Genomic DNA, 16774 nt, shown 5'->3' with positions numbered 1-16774 from the left:
AAATACCGATTGTTATGAAAACTTGAAATCGGCCCTAATTAATAAGCCATTCCGATTAATCGGTCGACCTCTAATAAAAACTACAAAAATGTAGTTATTGCATGATTTACAAGGTGTTGAGCGGGCATGAATTCAGTTTTTCCCAGCTGTTGGGCTATTAATACAGTGTCAAAGCCATTATAACTAAAGACAGTTGCAGTGTCTGTTAACCTCTCTGGGATATGTTGGATGGGATATGTTCAATATACCAAATTAAAGCTACATTTGTTGTGAATCCAGCCAACGTGTCAGATTTAAAAAATGCTTTACGGCGAAAGCAAACAATGCTATTATCTGAGGATAGCACCCCAGCAAACAATCACAGACCATTATATTTCAACCCTCTTGGCGCGCTACAAAACGCAGAAATAAAGATATAATTCATGCCTTACCTTTGACGAGCTTCTTCTGTTGGCACACCAATATGTCCCATAAACATCACAAATGGTCCTTTTGTTCGATTAATTCTGTCGATATATATCCAAAATGTCCATTTATTTGGCGTGTTTGATCCAGAAAAACACCAGTTCCAACTCGCTCAACATGACTACAAAATATCTCAAAAGTTACCTGTAAGCTTTGTCCAAACATTTCAAACTACTTTTGTAATACAACTTTAGGTATTTTTTTACGTAAATAATCGATAAAATTGAAGACGGGATGATCTGTGTTCAATACCGGAGGAAAACAATGTGTAGCATGCTTTCTGGTCACGCGCCTCTAACAAACAGTACACTTCACTGGAGCCTCATTCTGAACATGGCTACTTCTTCATTTCTCAAAGGAAAAACCTCAACCAATTTCTAAAGACTGTTGACATCCAGTGGGAGTGATAGGAACTGCAGGGAGGTCCCTTAGAAATCTGGATTCCCAATGAAAATCCATTGAAAAGAGAGTGACCTAAAAAATAAAATCTGAATGGTTTGTCATCGGGGTTTTGCATGCCAAATAAGTTCTGTTATAGTCACAGACATGATTCAAACAGTTTTAGAAACTTCAGAGTGGTTTCTATCCAATACTACTAACAATATGCATATATTAGCATCTGGGACTGAGTAGGAGGCAGTTTACTCTGGGCACGCTTTTCATCCAAATGTGAAAATGCTGCCCCCTATCCACAAGAAGTTAACACAAAAGGACACCCATTACTAATGTAAGCTACCACTTCTGCTTCTAGTTTGAGACATTTAGAAGTTTAGTGGTTTAAACTTTAATACATGGAGTAAACATCCTTTAAACATCACTGTTTGCGTCTTGGGAATCTCTCACTGCATACCTTATCCCCACACCCCCCCATCACCAGAGGAACGGTGATGCTGAGTGTGCGTGTTTCTGCGTATAACGAGATGAATATATCCATTAGAATTCCTTAACGAGGGTAAATCCACATGGCTGCTAATTAGTCCGTGCTCCATCTTCTCAGAGAGCTGGAGGACTGGACTGGTTCTTGTGATGCTAGAGAACATTAAAGCCACTAAATGTACCCAGCTCCAGATGCAGCAGATTGTCCCCATTTAACAGGTTTTTCATTAGGGAGCAGATTAATGTAACACAGCAATAATAGATATAATGGCAGTGTTCTGAAAGGCTGAGGGACCCCGGCGCTGTCGTTAATGGTAAGTCATCATTATCTAATGTTCTGTTGCTAAGCAGGTGCACCTAGACAGAGCCACTCTTGAGGGTTTGTGAGGTGTGACTCACGTCTAAACCAGCGCACAGTGTGAGGTTTTAACATGATAAGGATGTTGTTAAAAACACCATACTTTGATTAGTCACTATCTTTTTATCTATCTCTAAGACACCGTAAAACAAATAGTGCTCTCTCCCCTCCAAAGGGAAATAGTGTATTAGATTTGTGTGCAGTGGATTTGATCTAAAGTTCTCTGACTGGCTTTCATCTGAGCAGTGACATTACACACTCTCTTAAACAAACATGTACTCACAAACCCAGTCAGACTGACATGTCATATACTATGAAATGTTCCATTTACGTACACCCAATCAGCCTACTATTTACTACGCAATATATTATATATATATATATATTATATATATATATATATATATATATATATATATATACGGATATTGGGACACGGCCATTCACACAGGTTTTCACAATGACGAGCACTAACATGTGAGCCAATATTTTATTATGTGTCTCTCTGTGCGTATATCTATAGGACAAGGTTTATCGATCATTCACCCTTTCAATAGGCTACATTCATCCAACAGAGCTTTTCGAGGTCTGTTCGATGACTCGGACTGAAATTGAGAAAACTGTCCCATAAATGACCATAAGATCTCATCCCCCTCTTCATGGTTTCTTTCTTCGTCTTCGTACATGAACTTAGGATAAAAAAAACTTCTAGGGTCAAGTTAACCTGTCAGTAAATTACACCATGAACGCCTGAACATGTATTGACATGCAACACACTAGAGAGCATATGCTGAGGCAAGAGAGCATTGAAGTGTGTTGATTCTCCTCAGGTTATCTGTCGCTCTAGTCAATTTCAGTGCAACTGTTCAGAGACTAACATTGTTCTGCACAAACACCATGTTTATTAAATACACATCAAACGTGTCCTTATGTACCTCCATCAATCTAAACCTACTCAAGGTCTTCATGTCTAGCTCTGGGTTGGTAACAACGCAGAATAATTCATAATAATATTAATTAGTGAGAACTGAAACTCCCGAGAAAGGGTCATTTATTGAAAATTGTGCACAAAGACGAATGGTAAAAAGAGTGGTTTCTTAACACTGACAATTAATCCTGACCAATTAAGGTCACCAAGACAGCAGAAAACACACAGCAACACCTCTGTCTTAAGGACCTTCTCATTCTACTTGTCATAATGCAATTAATTAGAGACACATTCTTTAATTAGAATGCACAGCCACTGATTAAAACTAGGCCTCATTTAGTAATGAAAAAGTCAACGATACACACATGAATGCGGGGGAGCACGCACACTTCCTCTCAGCACATTACTCTCCGTGAGACAGATCACTCCGTGAGAGATGCCTGAAGGCATTTCTGAGCATTGATTGGCAGGTGCTGTAAGCATGGTAACAGCCAGGCTAAGGTGTGAGAGCTGCAATCCCAGCAGACCACAACCCTGCAGCTTTAGACAGACAGCCCTGACCTCCACAGGACTAACTGGCAATAAGGCCCTCAGGATGGAAAACATGACATTTTACCAAGTTGACCTCACTTTAAATGATTCTCCCAGTCTCATAGTATAAAATGCATAGGTACCACTGATGTACACCTCAATTGTAACAGTATTTTATTGTACCTGGAGGAAGAGCTGTGTAGTGTTATGTAATTCGTATATACTGCAGTAATATGACAGTACTATAGTACCTGGAGACAGAGCTGTGTAGTGTTATGTACTTCTTATATACTGCAGTAATATGACAGTACTATAGTACCTGGAGACAGAGCTGTGTAGTGTTATGTACTTCTTATATACTGCAGTAATATGACAGTACTATAGTACCTGGAGACAGAGCTGTGTAGTGTTATGTACTTCTTATATACTGCAGTAATATGACAGTACTATAGTACCTGGAGGCAGGCTGGGTCTCTTCCTCTTAATGCTCTTCTCAGCTCCGTTCTCCAGGGAACAGTCTGACACCAGCGGCACGTTTGAGTTGCTGAACTGCAAGGGTTCGTTGTTGGAGGACGGGTCAAAGGACAGCGGGTTCAGTCCTGAAACACAACAAGCAGCCATGTTCAACCATATTAACCTCGAGTTAGACACTATTGTTTAACACATTCACAATATATCCACAGAGCAGAGTACATGGGCTACAAACAATTTAATATGTGAAGAGAAAACCACAAGGAGAAAAAATGTATGCCACAGACTGTTTGACTCCGGAGAAGTCTAAACTAAAGAAAACAGACTGTGGAAATACAACTCTATTCAACTATAAGAAACCATATGTTCAGGATCTAACAAAGCCAGGAGTTAACAGACTTCACTTCTTGAAGGAAACACCTTAGAGAGCCCTACAACTTAACACTGTCAGAATCTCCAGAGTTCTGTCTCTCTGTTCAGGTCTTTAGACAGTGGGGACACTAGGGAGCATCTCAGAACCAATAACAGAGTTTCCAAATGTCTTTTCTGGTCTCTTTTCTAATTTAGCGGTTTAATTTCTATCCCAGTATATTTCTGTCCTGAGAGGAACCAAGATAGGATTAAACACACAAAGACCCCTGTTAGTTATGAACTTACCACACACTCTTCATAGAAGTCTATTATCTAAAGTGACTACCATTAGTTATGAACTTACCACACACTCTTCATAGAAGTCTATTATCTAAAGTGACTACAATTAGTTATGAACTTACCACACACTCTTCATAGAAGTCTATTATCTAAAGTGACTACCATTAGTTATGAACTTACCACACACTCTTCATAGAAGTCTATTATCTAAAGTGACTACCATTAGTTATGAACTTACCACACACTCTTCATAGAAGTCTATTATCTAAAGTGACTACCATTAGTTATGAACTTACCACACACTCTTCATAGAAGTCTATTATCTAAAGTGACTACCATTAGTTATGAACTTACCACACACTCTTCATAGAAGTCTATTATCTTAGTTATGAACTTACCACACACTCTTCATAGAAGTCTATTATCTTAGTTATGAACTTACCACACACTCTTCATAGAAGTCTATTATCTTAGTTATGAACTTACCACACACTCTTCATAGAAGTCTATTATCTTAGTTATGAACTTACCACACACTCTTCATAGAAGTCTATTATCTTAGTTATGAACTTACCACACACTCTTCATAGAAGTCTATTATCTTAGTTATGAACTTACCACACACTCTTCATAGAAGTCTATTATCTTAGTTATGAACTTACCACACACTCTTCATAGAAGTCTATTATCTTAGTTATGAACTTACCACACACTCTTCATAGAAGTCTATTATCTAAAGTGACTTCCATTAGTTATGAACTTACCACACACTCTTCATAGAAGTCTATTATCTTAGTTATGAACTTACCACACACTCTTCATAGAAGTCTATTATCTAAAGTGACTACCATTAGTTATGAACTTACCACACACTCTTCATAGAAGTCTATTATCTAAAGTGACTACCATTAGTTATTAACTTACCACACACTCTTCATAGAAGTCTATTATCTAAAGTGACTACAGGCTCCAAAATAGCAATGGGCCAATATGTCCAACAGCTCCAAGCAGACAGTCCCTTCCTAAAACCAGTCCTTCTATTCCTCCCATAGATGGGTAGCGTCTTTCTGAGCAGCCTTTAAAGTACAGGTTGATGTGGCGTCGCGACGTGTCAGACTAAACTTATAATTATTTCATGAATTGGCCAAGTGCAACTGTGCTCTCTGCTTAGCAGTGGTGTCTCTGCTCGGTTTGGCAGCTGTGCAGGTGGGGGGGAGAAGCCTGTGTGCTTCGCGGTTTACCAGATATTTTCCTGCAGTTTTATTGAAGATCACTCCGTGACCCACATGCTACAGCGCTGTCGTTCAGTAGCAGATGATGCGCTGTCAGCCACTGACTTGTCATTCCCACTGGCCATCAGTCACCACTGTCATCAAATGGACTCAAGTTAGCCACCAGTTCTGAGTAAGCTCAAACGTCATGAAACGCAAATACAGCTTGGAGTTGGTTTCATACGAACTTTGAGAAATAACGAGGAGCACACACAATGTGTTTTGTGCGGGGGAGTGCTTATTAATGAGTCTCTCAAAACAAATTAAAACAATAAGTCCTGACAAAACATCCACAGCATGATGGTAAACCCAGGGAGTTCTTTCAGAACAGGACAGAATGCTTCAGGAAGCAGTCCTTTGGCAGTGGAAAGTAAGTCAGCTAGCAAGGCATTGTTGTCATTGTATAACAGGTGATGAGCAGAAATAAGGGAGTACTCTCATAGTAGATGGGAGTTTTTCAAACAATCCCCTTGTACACAGCTAATAGCTAGCTACTGCAACCCTAAGTAACAGTACAAAAATGTAGGGCTACTGTACAGCTTACTGTAGAAATTATTGTAGAAAACAAGTCTAGGTTGGAACTGTGGCTGTTTAAATACAAGTGGAATCAACTGATTGAAATATATTGGGAGTATATATAGTGGAATAAACTGATTGAAGCAAGATGCTTTTTGAAGCAAACACTCATAGTTCTGGGTCGCTCATCTACAACAGGAAGCGGGCTCCTGCGTGACTGAGAAAACAGTAGATGTTCTGGTCCAGTTTGGCACCACATACCTATGTGAGTCAGAGTTCTCAACTCTGGATTACTTAAAAAACAAGTACAGAAACAGACTCACCTCAGGGTTGCACTGACTAGACCTGCTTGTTGAAAACTTCAACCAGCCACACACCTCTCATTAGGACTGTGCGTTTTCTGGTCTACATCTGTGTGAAGTGATCAGTTTATTCCAGTTCAGAATAAAACAGGATTTATTGTATTTTAAAAGCAACAGTTCCAACCAATACCTTTTTTGTCAACAATTTCTACAGTAGGATGTACAGTGGGCCTGATCATTTACCTGTACTGTTACTTAGGGCTGCACTATCAAAAAAATGAGCCTGTGTGTTCTGTTATACATCTGTGTGATGTGATCAGTTTTTTCCTGTTCAGAATTTAAATTATGCATTATATTTTAACAACAACAGTTCCAACCTAGAGAGATAAGTGTTGTTAATGTGGAAAAATAAACATGAATTGCTATTTATATGGGTATTTCATTTCATTGTTATTTGTTTTTATATACATTGCATTTGTTTTAGGCATAAGGACAAATAAATGTGCCGATATTTCCGTATAGTTGCATGTTTTCATAGCTTGGGTCCCAGGAAATCACAGAATTTCTCATTTGGGACCCAGGCTGAAAAAGTTGAAGAACCCCTGTTCCAGAGAATAAAGCAATAAGGAGAGTAGTGGTTGATGAATTATGGAAACAATAACAATGTGGATATTGCCCCAAAATCCCAGGAAACAATCAACTAATTCAATTGTGTTCCGAGCCTAATATATCAGGGATTTCCAGTTCTCTAACTGGACGTGTGGTATTTATAATTCAGAACAGGGTCTGGGAGAGACAAGCCCTGTTCTCATGAAAAATGCATCAATTCTCTAGGTTTACACTGGTTTTGCTAGACTTTGTCAGAAAAAAAGATCTGAAAATATAGAATAGCAGACTGGTCTGTGTCAGAGAGATCCATCTCAGTTCTGCAGTAGAACACACAGGGCTCAGGACAGACCTATCTGCAGAATAACTCATAGGGCTCAGGACAGACCTATCTGCAGAATAACTCATAGGGCTCAGGACAGACCTATCTGCAGTAGAACACACAGGGCTCAGGACAGACCTATCTGCAGTAGAACACACAGGGCTCAGGACAGACCTATCTGCAGTAGAACACACAGGGCTCAGGACAGACCTATCTGCAGTAGAACACACAGGGCTCAGGACAGACCTATCTGCAGAATAACTCATAGGGCTCAGGAAAGACGTATCTATCTGCAGTACAACACACGGCTCAGGAAAAACACACAGTTGAAGTCGGAAGTTCACATACACTTAGGTTGGAGTCATTAAAACTCGTTTTTCAACCACTCCACAAATTTCTTGTGAACAAACTATAGTTTTGGCAAGTCAGTTAGGACATGTACTTTGTGCATGACAAGGAATTTTTCCAACAATTGTTTACAGATTATTTCACTGTTTCACAATTCCAGTGGGTCAGAAGTTGACATACACTAAGTTGACTGTGCCTTTAACTTCTTATGGCTGGGGGCAGTATTGAGTAGCTTGGATGAATAAGGTGCCCAGAGGTACCCAGGGTAAACTGCCTGCTACTCAGTCCCAGAAGCTAAGATAAGCATATTATCAGTATATTTGGATAGAAAACACTCTGAAGTTTCTAAAACAGTTTGAATGATGTCTGTGAGTATAACAAAACTCATATGGCAGGCAAAAACCTGAGAAAAAATCCAACCAGGAAGTGGGAAATCTGAGGTTTGTAGTTTTTCAACTCTTGGCCTATCGAATACACAGTGGGATATTGGTCATATTGCACTTCCTAAGGCTTCCACTAGATGTCAACAGTCTTTAGAACCTTGTTTGATGCTTCTACTGTGAAGTGGGGGCGAATGAGAGGGGAATGAGTCAGGGCTCTGGCAGAGTGCCATGAGCTGACCACGCTCGTTCACGTGAGAGCGAGCTCTGTTCCATTGCATTTCTACAGACAAAGGAATTCTCCGGTTGGAACATTATTGAAGATTTATGATAAAAACAACCTAAAGATTGATTCTATACATCTTTTGACATGTTTCAACGGACTGTAACGGAACTTTTTGACTTTTCGTCTGCTCCTAGTGAACGTGCGTCATGAATTTTGATTTGTGAATTGAAACGCGCTAACAAAAGGAGGTATTTGGACATAAATGATGGACATTGTCGAACAAAACAAACATTTATTGTGGAACTGGGATTTCTGGGAGTGAATTCTGATGAAGATCAACAAAGATAAGTGAATATTTATAATGCTATTTCTGACTTCTGTTGACTCCAACATGGCGGATATATGTTTGGCTTCATTTGTTGTCTGAGCGCTGTACTCAGATTATTGCATGGTTTGCTTTTTCCGTAAAGTTTTTTTGAAATCGGACACAGCGGTTGCATTAAACAGCTTGGAAAAATCCAGAAAATGATGTCATGGCTTTAGAAGCTTCTGACAGGCTAATTGACATCATTTGAGTCAATTGGAGGTGTACCTGTGGATGTATTTCAAGGCCTACCTTCAAACTCAGTGCCTCTTTGCTTGACATCATGGGAAAATCAAAAGAAATCAACCAAGACCTCAGAAAAACAATTATAGACCTCCACAAGTCTGGTTCATCCTTGGGAGCAATTTCCAAACGCCTGAAGGTACCACATTCATCTGTACAAACAATAGTACCCAAGTATAAACACCATGGGACCACACAACTGTCATACCGCTCAGGAAGGAGAGGTGTTCTGTCTCCTAGAGATGAACGTACTTTGGTGTGAAAAGTGCAAATCAATCACAGAACAGCAGCAAAGGACCTTGTGAAGATGCTGGAGGAAACAGGTACAAAGTATCTATATCCACAGTAAAACGAGTATGATATCGACAACCTGAAAGGCCGCTCAGCAGGGAAGAAGCCACTGCTCCAAAACCAACATAAAAAAGCCAGACTAGAGTTTGCGACTGCACATGGGGACAAAGATTGTACTTTTTGGAGAAATGTCCTCTGGTCTGATGAAACAAAATAGAACTATTTGGCCATAATGACCATTATGTTTGGAGGAAAAAGTGGGAGACTTGCAAGCCGAAGAACACCATCCCGACTGTGAAGCATGGGGGTGGCAGCATCATGTTGTGGGAGTGTTATGCTGCAGCAGGGACTGGTGCACTTCCCAAAATAGATGGCATCATGAGGCAGGAAAATTATGCGGATATATTGTAGCAACATCTCAAGACATCAGTCAGGAAGGTAAAGCTTGGTTGCAAAGTTGCAAGTTCTTCCACACTGATCTTGACAAACCATTTTTGTATGGACCTCGCTTTGTGTGTTGGGCATTGTTATGCTGAAACAGGAAAGGGCCTTCCCCAAACTGTTGCCACAAAGTTGGAAGCACAGAATCATCTAGAATGTAATTGTATGCTGTAGCGTTAAGATCTCTTCACTGGAACTAAAGGGCTTAGAACCATGAAAAACAGCCCCAGACAATTATTTCTCCTCAACCAAACCTCACAGTTGGCACTATGCAATCGGGCAGGTAGCATTCTCCTGGCATCCGCCAAACCCAGATTTGTCCCTCGGACTGCCAGGTGGTGAAGTCTGATTCACCACTCCAGAGTACGCGTTTCCACTGCTCCAGAGTCCAACAGCGGCGAGCTTTACACCGCTCCAGCCGACGCTTGGCATTACACACGGTGATCTTAGGCTTCTGTGCAGCTGCACGGCCATGGAAACCCATTTCATGAAGCTCCCGACGAACAGTTATTGTGCTGACCTTGCTTCCAGAGGCAGTTTGGAACTCGGTAGTGAGCATTGAAACTAAGGACAAATTATTTTTAAGCTCTACGCGCTTCAGCACTCTGCGGTCCCGTTCTGTGAGCTTGTGTGGCCTACCACTTCGCGGCTGAGCCGTTGTTACTCCAAGACATTTCCACTTTAGAATAACACAACTTACAGTTGACCGGGGGCAGCTCTAGCAGGGCAGAAATTTGATGAACTAACTTGTTGGAAAGGTCGCATCCTATGAAGGTGCCACTTTGAAAAGCACTGTGCTCTTCAGTACGCGCTATTGTACTGTCAATGTTTGTCCACGGAGATTGCATGGCTGTGTGTTAGATTTTACACACCTGTCAGCAACTGGTGTGGCTGAAATAGCCAAATCCCCTCATTTGAAGGGGTGTCCACATACTTTTAGATATATAGTGTACATTACAGATTAATTCCCAATTCAATGAACATAAAACAGTCTGTTTATCTGATTGGATTAGTCAATAGCAACTTCAGATGTGGTTATATCAAGTCAGTCAGATAACCAGAAAAACAGTGCATTTGTAGTAAAACTAAAACGCTCCTCCATTTGAGAGAAAACAAAATAACCAGAATTTTCTAACAATTTTCAAGAACAATTGAAGTTAAATCAAAACAACGTTCAAGCAACTGGTTTCACAAGCAATTTGAAAATGAACTGTATTAGCATCTCAGTTTACAGCACCCAACATTAGCATACCAATGGTGAAAGTTCTAAGGCCATGTTGTGACAAAGCAATGACTTTTCATAGCACACACACTTAGCCATATGCACCCCGCATTTATGTCTTCACAGGAGTCATTACATTCAGTCTAACACTCTGTATACATCAAAGAAAAGTAACCTATATCGCCATCACAAATGGATATAGAAATGATTGACATCATCCAATAACCAACATCCTACGTTTCAGGAGAAAACTCCAAATCTATCCTATTCTGCAAGCAGAACTGAGACGGTCTGCACAACCCCAAACATCTCTGCATCGTATGACCACTTCTGGACAAGACTTACAATACCTAACTGAATAGTTGGTTTTACCCTGTGGGCCGGCAGGCTGCATGAAATGTGCAGGCGGATGTCCTCTGCCTAGGTTCCAACAGACCATACAGAATTCACAACAACACTTTGTTGGCTGTTTGGGATTAGCCTCTGTACCCGTCTCAATAGCTGCAATAGGAGCCAGCTCAGTATCTTGGCTCACTCGCACACCAGAGAGCAGCGTGAACACACACCACACCCCTTGGCTGGACTGACTGTGTGTCCATCTCGCTATCTGAATCCAAGACCGACAAATCAATTTGGAGCCTACTTTGCGCTCTGATGTCCTCTGGGACTTCACAGTCGTATCAAGCATGTTCAACGCGAGTTTGCTGTGTCGAAATTCATTCTTCCCAAGTAAAAACACAACAAGCTCTAGGATGAACATCTTAGGTGTTCCTTATGCATGCCAATATATTGCCAGTAATGAAGAATTTCATCCTCGTCAAATATAATATAAGACCCTTAAACTCTTTTTGAATCAAATCCTTAATACGAGTTGATTGCCATAACTCAATTGCTTGTATATTCGCCATCACGTATGTTACATATTCATTATATATCAGTGAATAAACTCACATTTAGTCCAAAGTATCCATAAGATAATACTTATGGTTGGGCTGCCTTACAGAACTAGAAAAAGCATATGCATGACCATGGTAGTAATTGAAAAAGAACACTGGGGATTATGGGGAAGTTAGCAGACCTAAGGTGAAGACAACAGTTCACCTGACAAGAATGAATCCAAACATTACACTGCTGACATGCATTTGTCAATAACGAAATCTGAAAATACTCTGGATACATTACTGCCTCCTACTCTGTCCCAGATGCTAAGATATGCATATTGTTATTACTATTGGATATAAAACACTCTGAAGTTTCTAAAACTGTTTGAATGATGTCTGTGAGTATAACAGAACTCATATGGCAGGCAAAAACCTGAGAAAAAATCCAAACAGGAAGTGAGAATTCTGAGACTGGTCAATGTTCAACTCATCGCCGATTCAATTCCCTGTAAGATATGGATCTATTTGCACTTCCTACGCCTTCCACTAGATGTCAACAGTCTGTAGAACATGAATGAAACCTCTAGTGTGATGTGGGGCCGGATGGGAGGTGTTTCAGTCATTGGTCTGGCAGAATGCCAGTTCCTGGTCACGCGCTTTCCTCATGATATCGCCTTGCGTTCCATAACTTCTACAGACATGAAGGAATGCTCCGGTTGGAACGTTATTGGAAAAATGATAACATCCTGAAGATTGATTCTCTACTTAGTTTGACCAGTTTATTCGACCTGTTATATAACCTTTTGAAGTTTTCGTCCGAGTTCGCCTGCATTTGCACGAGCGTTTGGACATGTGCACTAAACATGCTAGCAAAAGTAGCTACTTAGACATAAGTAATGGACATTATCGAACAAAACAACAATTTATTGTGGAACTAGGATTCCTGGGAGTGCATTCTGATGAAGATGATCAAAGGTAAGGGAATATTTATGATGTAATTTTGTATTTCTGTTGACTCCAACATGGCGGAGAAATGTTATGTTTGAGCGCCGTCTCAGATTATTGCATGGTGTGCTTTTTACGTAAAGTTTTTTTGAAATCTGACACAGCGGTTGCATTAAGAACAAGTGTATCTTTAATTATATGTAAAACATGTATCTTTCATCAAAGTTTATGATGAGTATTTCTGTTATTTGATGTGACTCTCTGCAATTTCTCCGGATATTTTGGAGGCATTTCTGAACATGGCGCCAATGTAAACCGAGATTTGTGGATATAAATATGCACATTATCGAACAAAACATAAATGTATTGTGTAACATGATGTCCTATGAGTGTCATCTGATGAAGATCATCAAAGGTTAGTGATTCATTTTATCTCTATTTCTGCTTTTTGTGACTACTATCTTTTTCTGGGAAAATGGCTGTGTTTTTCTGTGGCTATGTACTGAGCTAACATAATTGTTTGGTGTGCTTTCCCCGTAAACCCTTTTTGAAATCAGACATGTTGGCTGGATTCACAACATGTGTAGCTTTAATTTGGTGTCTTTCATGTGTGATTTCATGAAAGATTGATTTTTATAGTAATATATTTGAATTTGGCGCGCTACATTTTTTCTGGCTTTTGGCCAAGTGGGACGCTACCGTCCCACATATCCCAGAGAAGTTAAATAAGGCATTTCAAGGCATTTTTATGACTCAAGGAGAGAGCCTTCAACTATAAGGTCCTTTGTTGAGGATCTTCTAGCTTTGCCATTGAGGAACTGAAGCAAGCACACTTGTTTGGAACACAGCCCTGCCTCCCCACCATCATACAATTACTGTTGTTTACGCCATCCAAAAGCGGTCCATTATTAAATCGCAAAATGGGTCAGGTGCCCTTGTTTTAAAAGCGTATTCTATGGCCAACATGGCTAGCTCAGTTCTAAAATAACATGGCACAGTGTTCGTTGTTCAAAAGGCACTTCAGACAGATTGTCATTTTGGTGCGCATAGAATTGAGTCATGAGAGCATTCAAGCGCGTGTTCCGCGGCTAATTCTGTTCAGGACAACCCAGGGTATAACGAATGTCATCCTTGTAACTGTGGATCAAACATAGCGATCATGAATGTTGATACGGTAAATTACATGAGTTTTCAAATATGGAAATGTGAAGTGCACATTTGGACTCATGGGTGTGTGGTTTGCTTGTATTAGGCTTGGGCAGTATGTAGATCATCATACTGACCTCACTGCTGGTATTCGATAATACCGGCAATGAACACAAGGGGCGCTATATTCAAACACCACTGAGCCTTTGTAATCCGAAGGTTAGCAATGCTAACAATGTAAAATCCCATAGAGAATGCTAACTAAATGCTAACGAGCGCATTGCAAACACAGACATCCCAGCTCATAAAGTTATACAAGTAACAAAAAAATATTTGTGGCACACACAAAACAAATAGACAGCAAGGCTCTTGATCCAGGAGCAGATTATCTGCCGTTACCAGAAAGCAAACCCTGATTTTGTAAGAAGCTAACCACTTAGCTAGTTGGCAAACTAGCTACTAAATTAGCAAACCAAATGCACAACTGCAGAGTATTTAGCACATTTTAGACAGTTAACTTAATAGTTATAAGATATCTATCTGGCAAACATTTAGTTGTGAATTCCATACTGTGACTAGATCACCTGGCGCGTGCTGCACAACAGTGAGGCTCCGGTCTGTCGACGTTGTGTGCTTGTAAACAAACTCCACGTGACTGGGTACTACCTGTAAGTTTCATAACAAAAAATTATGTGACGGGTGAAATGAAGAACGCAATCTTCTTTATCTCCTAACACACTGCACCAGCTGACTGCAGGTATTTACTTAACTTCTCTAGGGTAGAGGGCAGCATTCGGAATTTTGTATGAAAAGCATGCCCAAATTAAACTGCCTGCTTCTCGGGCCCAGAAGACATGATATGCATATAACTGGTAGATTTGGATAGAAAACACTCTAAAGTTTTCAAAACTGTTAAAATAGTGTCTGTGAGTATAACAGAACTGATTTGGCAGGCGAAAACCTGAGAAAAATCCATTCAGGAAATAGTTTCTTTTTGTAGTTTTCTATTCAATGCCATTACAGTATCCATTGACTTAGGACTCAAATTGCAGTTCCTATGCCTTCCACTAGATGTCAACAGTCTTTAGAAATTGTTTCAGGCTTGTATTCTGAAAAATGAAGAAGTAAGAGCAGTCTGAATGAGTGGACCCTAAAGTGTCACAGAGCTCTTTCATGCGTGCGACCAAGAGAGTGCCTTTCTTGTTTACCTTTTATATTGACGACGTTATTGTCCGGTTGAAATATTATCGATTATTTAGGCTAAAAACAACCTGAGGATTGAATATAAACATCGTTTGACATGTTTCTATGAACTTTACAGATACAATTTGGATTTTTTGTCTGCCTGTTTTGACTGCGTTTGAGCCTGTGGATTACTGAAGAAAACGCGCAAACAAAAAGGTTTTTGAATATAAAAATACTTTATCGAACAAAAGGAACATTTATTGAGTAAATGAATGTCTGCTGAGTGCAACCATATGAAGATCATCAAAGCTAAGGGATTAATTTTTCTCTATTTCTGACTTGTGTAACTCTTCTACTTGGCTGGTTACTGTTTGTAATGATTTGTCTGCTGGGCTATGTTCTCAAATAATCGTAAGGTATGCTTTCGACCGTAAAGCATTTTTGAAAAATCTGACACCGTGGTTGGATTCACAAGAAGTTAATCTTTAAACCTATGTAAAATATGTTTTGTTTTCTGAATTTTTAAAATGAGTATTTCTGTATTTGGCGCCCAGCAGTTTCACTGGCTGTTGAAGAGGTGGGAGGCTAACGTCTCACGTACCCAAGAGAGGTTAACAAGTAGCAACAAATATTAAAAAGTTAAAAAACTTTTTTTTTTTTTGAAATAGTATTGAAAAACCATCCCGTGACTATTTCCAAATACCTCGGTATACGGTATACTGCCCAAGCCTAGCTTGTGTGACATAAAAGCGGTATTTATTATAACCCTCAATGTCTCATCTTTCTGAACACATCTACTCCTCTCCATTTACAGCATGGAGAGGAGTAGCTTGCAAAATAAACACATCTGACTCTGGTTGACTGTTTAGGACCGTTTTCCTTACAGTTCGCTTCACGCTCTGTTTCCTTAATTCCTAGTAAGGTGATACTGGTATCGTGACAACACTAGTGGGAAGGGCTACGTACTTGGGACAAGCCCGTGGATGCAGCTGCAAGCAGGACACACACAGGAACAAACGACAAGCAACAGCACCATAGACCTCTCTCTTTCTAATAAATTGTAGGCCTATGTAACGGATGTGAAATGGCTAGCTAGTTAGCGGGTACGCGCTAATAGCGTTTCAATCGGTTACGTCACTTGCTCTGAGACTTGAAGTAGGGTTTCCCCTTGCTCTGCAAAGGCCGCGGCCTTTGTGGAGCGATGGGTAACGATGCTTCGTGGGCGACCGTTGTTGATGTGTGCATAGGGTCCCTGGTTCGCGCCCGGGTCGGGGTGAGGGGACGCCATAAAGTTATACTGTTACATTGATGCTGTTGACCCGGATCACTGGTTGCTGCGGAAAAGGAGGAGGTCGAAAGGGGGGTGAGTGTAACGGATGTGAAATGGCTAGCTAGTTAGCGGGTACGCGCTAATAGCGTTTCAATCGGTTACATCACTTGCTCTGCAAGGGCCGCGGCTTTTGTGGAGCGATGGGTAACGACGCTTCGTGGGTGACTGTTGTTGATGTGTGCAGAAGGTCCCTGGTTCGCGCCCGTGTCGGGGCGAGGGGACGGTCTAAAGTTATACTGTTACACCTATGTACACGTTTAAGTGATAGACGCCACAGAATTTATATTATATGAACATGTAATATATGAATGTAGGGCGAAAGCAGGCCTGTTTCTCTCAGTGTTGTGTCAGTCCAGGACATTTCTTCTATTACTCTCATGTTAAATCAACGTAGTTCTGCCTATTAATGTTGTGTATTATGTTTCGTGTGGACCCCAGGAAGAGTAGCGGCTGCTTCAGCAACAGCTAATGGGGA

At 40.5% G+C, this 16774-nt stretch overlaps 1 protein-coding gene across 4 annotated transcripts in view; it reads right to left on the bottom strand.

Annotated features, from left to right (window-relative positions):
- The window catches only part of enox2 (ecto-NOX disulfide-thiol exchanger 2), a 281078-nt gene that overhangs the window by 141364 nt on the left and 122940 nt on the right, over positions 1-16774 (bottom strand). For all 4 annotated transcript variants that reach the window (XM_038993634.1, XM_038993637.1, XM_038993636.1 and 1 more), the window contains one exon: positions 3614-3757. In XM_038993634.1, coding sequence (XP_038849562.1) covers positions 3614-3757 — 144 coding nt within the window. The remainder of the gene's footprint in view (positions 1-3613; positions 3758-16774) is intronic.

Source organism: Salvelinus namaycush, chromosome 5, assembly GCF_016432855.1.
Source record: "Salvelinus namaycush isolate Seneca chromosome 5, SaNama_1.0, whole genome shotgun sequence".
In the NCBI taxonomy this organism is placed as follows: domain Eukaryota; kingdom Metazoa; phylum Chordata; class Actinopteri; order Salmoniformes; family Salmonidae; genus Salvelinus; species Salvelinus namaycush.
Note: the sequence above shows the minus strand (reverse complement) of the source record. Positions and strands in the feature narration are given on the sequence as shown.